The sequence below is a fragment of the Solanum tuberosum genome, unplaced genomic scaffold (genome assembly GCF_000226075.1).
Source record: "Solanum tuberosum cultivar DM 1-3 516 R44 unplaced genomic scaffold, SolTub_3.0 scf00026, whole genome shotgun sequence".
NCBI classification, from domain to species: Eukaryota; Viridiplantae; Streptophyta; class Magnoliopsida; order Solanales; family Solanaceae; genus Solanum; species Solanum tuberosum.
In genome coordinates this window covers 2669109-2679808 of record NW_006238952.1, presented here as the reverse complement: position 1 = coordinate 2679808, position 10700 = coordinate 2669109, and the positions used below count along the sequence as shown (strand labels likewise).

General features: G+C 32.8%; 2 protein-coding genes across 5 annotated transcripts; both read right to left on the bottom strand.

Annotated features, from left to right (window-relative positions):
• Nucleotides 1-1165: 1165 nt before the first annotated feature.
• Nucleotides 1166-4216, bottom strand: LOC102582585 (uncharacterized). The gene is made up of 3 exons (XM_006341596.2): nucleotides 2875-4216; nucleotides 2551-2784; nucleotides 1166-2457 (listed from the first exon to the last, which is right to left on the bottom strand). The coding sequence occupies exons 1-3, from the start codon at nucleotides 4189-4191 to the stop codon at nucleotides 2290-2292; spliced, it is 1719 nt and encodes a 572-aa protein (XP_006341658.1). The 5' UTR covers nucleotides 4192-4216; the 3' UTR covers nucleotides 1166-2289.
• A 4045-nt stretch (nucleotides 4217-8261) lies between these two features.
• On the bottom strand, nucleotides 8262-10380 carry LOC102581818 (uncharacterized). Of its 4 annotated transcripts, none has more exons than XM_015306242.1 (4): nucleotides 9827-10380; nucleotides 8990-9449; nucleotides 8662-8895; nucleotides 8262-8578 (listed from the first exon to the last, which is right to left on the bottom strand). In XM_015306242.1, the coding sequence occupies exons 1-4, from the start codon at nucleotides 9829-9831 to the stop codon at nucleotides 8411-8413; spliced, it is 867 nt and encodes a 288-aa protein (XP_015161728.1). In that variant the 5' UTR covers nucleotides 9832-10380; the 3' UTR covers nucleotides 8262-8410. The 4 variants fall into 4 exon arrangements, with proteins under 4 accessions (XP_015161728.1, XP_006341657.1, XP_006341656.1 ...); XM_006341595.2 differs by having other exon boundaries at nucleotides 8990-9410; nucleotides 9827-10379; XM_006341594.2 differs by having other exon boundaries at nucleotides 8990-9076; nucleotides 9827-10378.
• Nucleotides 10381-10700: the final 320 nt, after the last annotated feature.

Genomic DNA, 10700 nt, shown 5'->3' with positions numbered 1-10700 from the left:
AGTTTCTTCAAACGATCTACTTAACCAAACTCAATTCTCTAATATAAGGGCACTTAGTAGTAATAAACTTAGATAGATTATATTCACTTACCAAGACGTTTTCCAATTTCAACTCTTGCAAAGAGGGAATTATTTCTAAACCACAAAACACATCCTTAAAAAATCCACATTTAGTTAAGACATTTGGACTGAAAAATATACCCCAAAGAGTTGTAATTATGAGAATAAATAAATCTCAAATACACCTCATGAAAATCGTATTCGTCAAGCAATTTCGTTATTAATTTCGTCGATATTCTGATCAGTGTTATATGTTCTTTTATCAACTTACTTTGAGAAGCTTTGAGAGAAGAAATAGTGGATTCAAGGTAGTCGTGATGGGACGAAATACTTCGAATTTTTCGACAAAAAATGAATTCATCAAAGTAAAGAACGATGTATGAGGGGGTGTTACGATGCCAATATTTGTTAACAAGGTGGACAATTATGGTAGGAAAATATGGAATGAAGAATATGATCTGGTAATAGTAAAGCAGGATCAATCCATTTTGTAGGAGAAATTGTTGTGTTTTTAAGAATATCTTCAACTTTTTGAGGATTGAGGATTGAAGAAGAACTCATCATTCAAACAAAACCTTAAACTCTCTACGGCATTTCCCATAAAATATAACTGAGTTACATATGGGGGGCTATTCCAATCATACAAGGATTCTAACTTCACATTATTTCGGTAGTTTTGGTTATTATATAAATTTAAAAAATATTATTTGAATATGAAATATAATTTAAATAGGGTTAATGAAAACAAAAAATTTAAATAAAAAATCGAAAACAAAATAAATTAAAAATGAAAAAAAAATAGAGAGGAAAATGTGTAAACAAGGTTTTGGGTGTTTTCCAAATTCCAAATATAACTTCAAAATTGTATTTGAAACACTTTTTTCATATAAAGTGAAATTCTTAAAATAAAGATAATTAATCAATCCTAGTTTTAATTCTTTTAGCACAAGATTTATGCAATTACACCAATCAAGGCGTCATGTAATTAAGCTATATGCACCGATTGTATATTACCATTTGTTAAAGATTACTAACAAATGCTGTAATATAGAGGATTTTAATTTAAAATCTTACAGAAACACAAAACAAACAAGACATATAAGTATGCGTGAGAACTTTACTCTCTAATTCCACAAGTGGGATTTGGAGAAGATAGATTGTACGCTAACCTTACTACCTTCTTTATGGGGTAGAGAGGTTGTTTTTAATACACCTTCAGCTCAAACAATATGTTTCCGAAGCAGAATTGCAAGATAATATGACAACAAGAGACAAAGCAAATGAGGCCATGTCTGAAGTAATTTTTTCAGAAATGTCGAAAACTAATACAAGGCAATGAACTCTTCCTCACTAAGCTTTATTCAGAGGCTTCCTTGTTGAATTACTTTGTTTCTGTAGAACCATATCCTCTTCCGCTTCCTCTATACCTTTAACCACCACTACTTCACAGTCGGATTGACAACTAACAACTATCAAAAATGATCAACACTATAAGTAACCAAAATGATGTTTATCATCTCCTAGGGGAGTTGCTGATTTTCTTCAAGAGGTACATTAACATATCCTAGATTTGGAATTACAAGACGGTATTTCTGCTTAGCATAGCTGGAACTTAAGAAAGCAGATAAAAATCAATGCTCACCGTAGGCAAATGTGTTTGTCTGTCATGGCGAGAGGACAAGCACACCAAAAGATTTTCACAAGGAGAGCAAATTGGAGAAACAGAAAAATAATGACATTACTTTGTCTCAGAATTGGACTAGAAATATATCTTACCCTCAAAGGCTCAAGCTAATCTCTGTCCTTGAAATTCAATAGTACCACTGTTGAACTTAAAAGGTTTACAAACTATTCTACACCTAAATCATCAATAGTACCACAGTAGAACTTAAAAAGTTCACAAACCATTCTGCGCCTAAATCATCAATAGTACCTCTGTTGAACTTAAAAGGTTCACAAACTATTCTACGCCTAAATCATGAAGTATATATTTTATGGAGGTTACATGCAAGTACATTTTTCTTAATCACAGCACAAAAAGAGCTTCTTGCTGTGTCTATCCTTCTCATTTTTCAGATAGACAATACCTTCGCACAGAGATCTTTTATTCACGCAAAGCATGAACTTAGATAATGCAAAATATATAGTATAATTTGCTTTTACTCAAAACACACATGTCTTACTGCAAAGTATCTCAATTTGGGGAACAGAAAAGAGAGTGACCTAACTTCATAATTGCCAAGTAAATACGAAACTGAACTTCTTTAGCTCTTCTTTTTCATTGGTAACTGCCTCCCTAACCATGAAATCCTTCAGGAAATGGCGCCAGCACTTGTTCTGGGTATCTGCACAGCAATTGCCTTCCCTTCTGCTTATGAGAAACTCGTTGCAGATTCCCTGCGCAAATAAGCAAATGATAAGAGGAATTTACATTTAAAACCATAAAGAGAAAATGGAAAACTAATATAAATCTATGTTTGAGAACATTACAAGTGCAAATGCAGCAAAACTAGTTGGCATTGATAGAGTCAAAGCGTTTGGATGAGACATCCAAAGTAAGTTGTCAATTATATATTTCAGCAAGCATCCATGAGATTCCTGTGGAACATTGAGCCTTATATCTAGCTTTAAGAGTTCAATATGAGGTATCACTTGTGTTGGAATTCGTCCAATTGGTATGCTCCACAATTTATGTCCTTGTTTGCCCAGATCAGAAAAGCTTGTCTTAATCATTCATGCATTGTAAGAAGATGTCTAGTCAGTATGATGGAAATAACAGTGATATATTGAAAGATCTAAAGGATGTTCATGTACCTGAGCACGAATTATTAAGGCCAATCCAATACGGTTGCTAAGTTTTGTAAGATGACTTCTCAATTGGAGGAACCAAGCTCTATTGATCTTCTCAACATAAGGAACCAAAGAAATGCCTGTGGTCTTCAGAAACTTTGGAGTTCCACTCGGAGCTAAAGATGATTTAAATGTTCTACCGACATATTGGAAAGAACATAAATTTGGAACTGAAACAACACTTTTCCTTGAATAATTATAATTATACAGTTGTGTAAACATTAAGGTTAATTTCCTAAGTGATGGACTTGAAATTTTGACACGCTTAGATGTCTCACAAGGACCAAGGATCAGATTCTCAAGATGAGGAAAATCTGAAATGAAGTGTTCATGATCAAAACCAACCGGAAATGTGGGACATTCCAAGTGAAATTCCCGCAACATTTTACAAGCACGAATATCCATATTAACTGCAAGGTTGCTGCTATTATAGTGAACAAAATGTAACACTTGTAAACTCGGGGCAATAACATGTACGTCAGTAATAGAAGGATAAGAACCTACCAACTGCACACAAAGCTTCTTCAAACGATCTACTTTGGGTAACAGAACAGACCTTAACGCCTTGCAATTCACCAATTTCAATTCTCTAATATTAGGGCACTTGCTAATAAACATTGACAGGGTTTCTCCAGTTAAATGGACGTTATCTAATTCTACTTCTTCCAAATTAGCAAAATTCACTTCATCACTGAACAATAGTTTATGAATTCCACATCTAGTTAGATGAACAACTGTAAGACATTTCGACTGAAAAATAAAGGGAATCGAGTAATTAATACACCCAAATCTCAGATATACCTCATGGAAATCAATTCCGTTGATCAATTTCATTAGATCGTTGATATTCTCATGATGCTTAAATTGAACACGAATTACCCTTTTCTCTGCCTTGATTAACTGAGATTGAGAGGTTTCGAGAGAAGAACGGATCCATTCCAAGAACTTGTTATGTGATTCTTGTATAACAGCAGCGGGTGTAGTTGGGTTTTTTTCAAAGAAACTGGATTCGTCAAATTCGAGAGGGAAGTATGAAGGTATGTTGCGATGCCAATTCTTGGAAACAAGGCGGGCATGAAAGAGTTGTTCAGATTTAAGGTAGGATAAGATCGAATGGAGAACATGATCGGGCAATCGGGATGTTGGATCGCCGGAATCACTATCACAAATTCTTGGTCTTTTAGCAATTTCTTCAACGTTTTCAGAAATGGGGCAGAGCTCAGCCATGGCGTGGCCTGGGAAACTGAAATCAGATGACAGAAAAACCCCCAAATCATACATCACCTTTGATTTTACACTCAAAATAAAGTACTCACACTCTCTATTTATACGACATAATTAAAATTTGACTACCGTAAATGATAGTTTTAAATATTTTGAAATTAAATTTATGTATTTATTAATTATGTAATAGATAGTTTTTGGCTAAAAACATTCTTAAATTATACCCTCAACTTAAATTACATCAAAATTATTTTTCTAACAGAAAACGTCCCTCAATTATTTAAAATTTGACAACTTTCATTATTTTGTTAAAATTTATCAAAAATATTAACAAATTCTTCACAAAAACATATACAATTCACACTACTCTCAACAAAACTCCCTAAATCACCCCAATAAACCAATTTTGTTCATTTTACATACATCTAAAATAATATTATTATTTTTGTAGCAATAACGTTTTGCATTGTCTTCCTTTTAATAGCAATTTTGTTTTTATTTACTTTTCATTTGATTTGATATTAAAGAATTATCAATGGAAATGTTTTTTTTTTCATTTTATCTACAAAAAGCGGTGTCGATCAGAGACTTTTACTTCTAATAATGGAAAACAAAACTTGAACACTAGAGATCAAAATGAGTTGAATCTTGATTAACTCAATTATCAATTTGCCTAAAAAAATTATTGATCTAATGACATTTTGACTTTGTAAGGTGAAGATTGTGTGAAATTAAGCTTCAACTTCATTCAGTTGGTAAAGGAGAAGAGCAAATCATGTCTCCTCGTAGACACACCGTCCTAACATTGTTTTTTTAACATCAAACATGAGTCTCAAATTTTTTATTTTTTGTGCGGAATTTGCTAATTTTTTGACAAATTTTAATAGAGGGATGAAAGTTCTTAAGTTTTAAATACTTGGGGATGTTTTTTTGTTAAGAATGATATTTTAAGGATGTAGTTTAAGTTGGGTATAGTTTAGGATGTTTTTAGCCAAAAACTCTGTAAAAGAAATATTAATATAAAATGATAATATAATTTAGACACTTAAAATATTTTAAAATAAAATAAATTGATTCTAACTCTCAAAATTCACATTGCGTTACATAAACACAATATATTAATTTTTGTGTTTTTTTAATTATTTATGTTCTTCAATTGCGCTTTATATTTTAAAATTCGTATGTCCGTTAATTTAGTAACAAAACTTAAAAATACGAGATATACTCTGTATTGAGATTTAGCGAACATCATTTTTTCTTTTAGAAAAATAAAATAAAATTGAGATTTACTCAATATTTTTGCATCAAAAGTACCTGACAAACTTAAAGCAAATACTTGTTTTTTCAATTTTAATTTATCTCGATACGAAAAAAACTCATATTCAGTATGAGTAAAAAAAAACTCGTATTCATTGCTAATAATACTACTAAAATATGCTAAAACTCGACATATTTCTTCTTCTTTTTTTAGGGACTCGACATATTTCATCGAGTTGTCAATGATTTTTTTTAAGAAAGAAAAACAAATGCATCGATTTATTTTTCACGCAAAAATACAAAAAAAAACTTTCATGAAAATATATTATTTTAAAAAAAAAATCAATGTTCATTTGTTAATTATTTTTAAAAAAAAAACAAAACTAATGGACAGACATTGATTTTTAAAATGCGAAATGCAGTATAAAAACATAAATAAAAATAAAGAAATCATAAAATTAGTATTTTGTGTTTAAATGATACATAAAAATAGAGTTGAAGGGTTAATGAAACAGACTCAGATAGAGTGTCAAAATGAGAAAGAATGCTCAAGTCCATCGACTTGTGATTCCTCATTTGGTTCCTAAAACATGAGATGAGCTGCTGATTCTATTCTTGGAGTGACTCAACATAAAGCTCCCAAAAACTGAACCAAAAATAAAATAAAAGATATTAAAAAAAATCATAGTAGATCTATGATTAGCCCTCAGTTGGAATGGTCATATTCAAGAACTTGATTCATGCAGAGAAAGAAACTTGGGATAGGTGTGGGCAAGTTATTTGGCCTTTAGGAAAAATAAAACAAGCCAACAATATACCGTGCAATCTCACAAGTTAGATTTCAGAAACGAACCTTACCCTAATCTCACTAAGCTTTATTCAGAGGCTTCCTTGTTGAATTATTTTCAATAGAAACATAATCCTCTTCTGCTTCCTCACAACTATTAAAAAAGGGGAAAAGGGTTAAAAATGCCCTTAACGTATCTCAAATGGTTCAAAAATGCCCTCCTTCCACCTTTTGGTTTAAAAATGCCCTCAACGTTTTTTAAGGTTTAAAATTGCCCTTTATTAACAGCACAATGACATGGCAATTGTGACATGGATTTTCTTTATCTATTTCAAAATATATGACCCACTTAGTCTAGAAATCCATTTCAAATTTGACCCGATATGACCAATTAATTTTGGATCTTTTGTTCCCGTTTGTTCTAACTCTCTTCTTTCTTCCTACCTCCTTCAGTTCGTCTTCTTTTTCCATTTCTCAGTTAATTTCAAGAAGAAAAGGAAGGAAGAACTACAAAGAATAAGGTTAGCTAAATCTTGAATTTGTTACTTGCTGACATTGAAACTTTCAAGAAGAAAATAAGATTTATCTTCCTTTGGTTCTGAAGCCTCCTGCTTCCAACTATAAACACCACCATTCAAGCTAATGACCAACCAAAAAATCCAATTCCCAAGAAAATGAGCCATAAAAACAAAAGCTTCATTTGCCATCTCCACCCACAATTTGGTCCTAGCAAAGACTCTCTGGCCTTCTTCAGCCTAAAACTTGAAGAGAAGCTCTAATTCGTGCCCAACAATTTGCAATTTACAGACATCTTTAATAGAATCCCCCTACATATCTTCAAAAAATGCCTTGAAAGCTTAGGAGCAAATCGACCCAGAGCAGAAAAGCTCATCAAAAGTCAATAATTGACCTGAATTTCAACAATTCTCAAGCAAAAACATCTCATAATTCCAACATAAAGCTGAAACTGATCAATATCAAGATTCTGCTGTAAACCCACCTTTACAAACTCCTAATCAAACTCCTAAAAAAGCAAAACATTACCTAAGTTGCAGAGTAATGGAATCAACTGCGTAAAAAATTGAAGAAACAAAAAAGTATTATCTGAAGAACATAACTAGAGGTGTTGTGATTTGCAACCCTCAATCGCCATCGTCGGATGCTACAAAAGAGGTTGAGAGTCGTCCTAAAATGGAGCTCAAAGATAAGATAGGTTAATATGAAAATGGGTTTTTGGGTGGGTTTAAGTTTTTGTAGCACAGATGGGTCGGGTCGTTGGGCTGGATTTTAAAAATTAGGTGGACCAATAAGATAAAGTCACTTGGCTAATTAAATGAGTCATCATTTATTATGTTAGTGGGCTGTTAATAAAGGGCAATTTTAAACCTTAAGAAAACGTTGAGGGCATTTTTAAACCAAAAGATGGAAGGAGGGCATTTTTGAACCATTTGAGATACGTTAAGGGCATTTTTAACCCTTTTCCCATTAAAAAAGATCAACACTACTATAAGTAAACCAAAATGATGTTTACCATCTGCTAAGGGAGTTGCTGATTTACTTCAAGAAGTGCATTCACTAGGAGTGGGGGGTTTACCTTGTGCGCACCCAAAGGGTAGCAGCTGCGGGTTTTCCTTGTCATAAAAAAGAAGAAGTGCATTCACTAGGGTACATTAATATATCCTAGCATAACTGGAACTTAAGAAAGTTGATCATGGCGAATGTGTGTCTATCATGACGAGACGACAAGTACACCAGAAGATTTCACAGGGAGAGCAAATTGGAGAAACAGAAAAATAATCACATTACTTTGTCTCAGAATTGGACTAGAAATATATCTTACCCTCAAAGGCTCAAACTAATCTCTTTCCTAGAAATTCAATAGTACCACTGTTGAACTTAAAAGGTTCACAAACTATTCTATGCCTAAATAATGAAGTACATATTTTATGAACGTTACATACAAGTATATTTTTCTTAATCTCAAGCACAAAAAGAGCTTCTTGTTGTGTCTATCCTTCTCATTTTTCAGATAGACAATACCTTCGAACAAAGATTTTTTATTCACGCAAAGCATGAAGTTAGATAAGGTAAAATATATGGTATAATTTGCATTTACTCGAAACACGTATGTCTTAAGGCAAAATATATGGTATAATTTGCATTTACTCAAAACACATATGTCTTACTACAAAGTATCTCAATTTGGCCAACAGAAAAGAGAGTGACTTAACTTCATAATTGCCAAGTAAATATGAAATTGAACTTCTTTGTCTCTTCCTTTTCATTGGTAACTAGCTCCCTAACCTTGAAATCCTTTAGGAAATGGCGCCAGCACTTGTTCTGGGTATCTGCACAGCAGTTGTCTTCCCTTCTGCTTATGAGAAACTCGTTGCAGATTCCCTGCAAATGATACGAGAAAATTATATTTAAATCCTTGAAGAGAAAATGGAAAATGAATATAAATATATGTTTGAGAACATTACAAGTGCAAATGCAGCAAAACTAGTTGGCATTGATAGAGTCAATACATTTGGATGAGACATCCAAAGTAAGTTATCAATTATATATTTCAGCAAGCACCCATGGGATTCCTCTGGAACTTTGAACCTTATGTCTAGCTTTAAGTGTCCGATATGAGGTACCACTTGTGTTGGAATTCGTCCAATTGATATGCTCCACAATTTATGCCCTCGTTTACCCAGTGCAGAAAAACTTGTCTTCATCATTCATGCATTGTAAGAAGACAGACGTCTAGTCAGTACGATGGAAATAACAGTGATATGTTAAAAGATCTAAAGTATGTTCATGTACCTGATCACGAATGGTTAAGGCCAATCCAATACGGTTGTTGAGTTTTGTAAGATGACTTCTCAATTGGAGGAACCAAGCTCTATTGATCTTCTCAACATGAGGAACCAAAGAAATGCCGATGGTCTTCAACAACTTTCGAGTTTCACTCGGAGCTAAAGATGATTTAAATGTTCTACCGACGTATTGGAAAGAACATAAATTTGGAACTGAAACAACACTTTTCCTTGAATAATTATAATTATACAGTTGTGTGAACATTAAGGTTAATTTCCTAAGTGATGGACTCGAAATTTTGACACGCTTAGACGTCTCACAAGGACCAAGGATCAGATTTTCAAGATGAGGAAAATCTGAAATGAAGTGTTCATGATCAAAACCAACCGGAAATGTGGGACATTCCAAGTGAAATTCCCGCAACATTCTACAAGCACGAATATCCATATTAACTGCAACATTGCATCTATTAAATTGAACAAAATGGAACACTTGTAAACTCGGGGCAATAACTTGTACGTCGGTAATAGAAGGATAAGAACCTACCAACTGCACATAAAGCTTCTTCAAACGATCTACTTTAGGTAACACAACAGACCTTAACACCATGCAATTCACCAATTTCAATTCTCTAATATTAGGGCACTTACTAATAAACTTTGACAGAGTTTCTCCACTTAAATTGACGCTATCTAATTCTACTTCTTCCAAACAAACAAAATTCGTTTCATCACTAAACAAATGCTTATCAATTCCACCTCTAGTTAGATGAACAACTCTAAGACATTTCGACTGAAAAATAAACGGAATCCAGTAATTAAAACACCCAAATCTCAAATATACCTCATGAAAATCAATTTCGTTGATCAATTCCAACAAATCGTTGATATTCTCATGACGCTCAAATTGAACCCGAATTATCCTTTTCTCCGCCTTTTTTAACTCAGATTGACAAGTTTCGAGAGAAGAACGGATCCATTCTAAGAACTTGTTATGTGATTCCTGTATCACGTTAGAGGGTGTATTTGGAGTGTTTGATTCCTCAAATTCGAGAGGAAAGTATGAAGGTGTGTTGCGATGCCAATTCTTGGAAACAAGGCGGACAGTAAAGAGGTCTTGAGATTTAAGATAGGAAAAAATCAAATGGAGAACATGATCGGGGAATCGGGATGTTGGATCGTCCGAATTTGTATCAGAAATTCTTCGTTTTTTAACAATTTGTTCATCTGTTTGAGAATTGGGGCAGAGTTCAGCCATGGCCGTCGCCTGAGAAAACAAAGAATGAAAATCTTAATTTATAACCCTAACCCTGCCCCAACTAAGATTCAGAGAATCTAGATGACAAATAAAAAAACCCAAATCATTCCTTAGACTCGGAAATAATAATCCTGCCGTTTTAATTTATGAAACAATTGAATACCGGTATTCAAACTTTTGAATTTCAATTGTGATTCCGATATAAAAAATTTTAAATAAAATTATCTATTTAAAAATTATATAAAATAATATAAATTATAATAATTAACAATTTATTTATAAGAAAAGTTTAACCAAATAAAAATTTAATTAACTCTTGAGATTCATATCATGACTTGTAAATTGGGACAAAAAAGTACATATTATTTCAGCATTAATAGTCCTTATTCGTTATTAAAGTGGAGCAGTTTTATTCGTAACCATAACTAGGATTAGTTTTTTAGCAGAAACTATTTTGCAT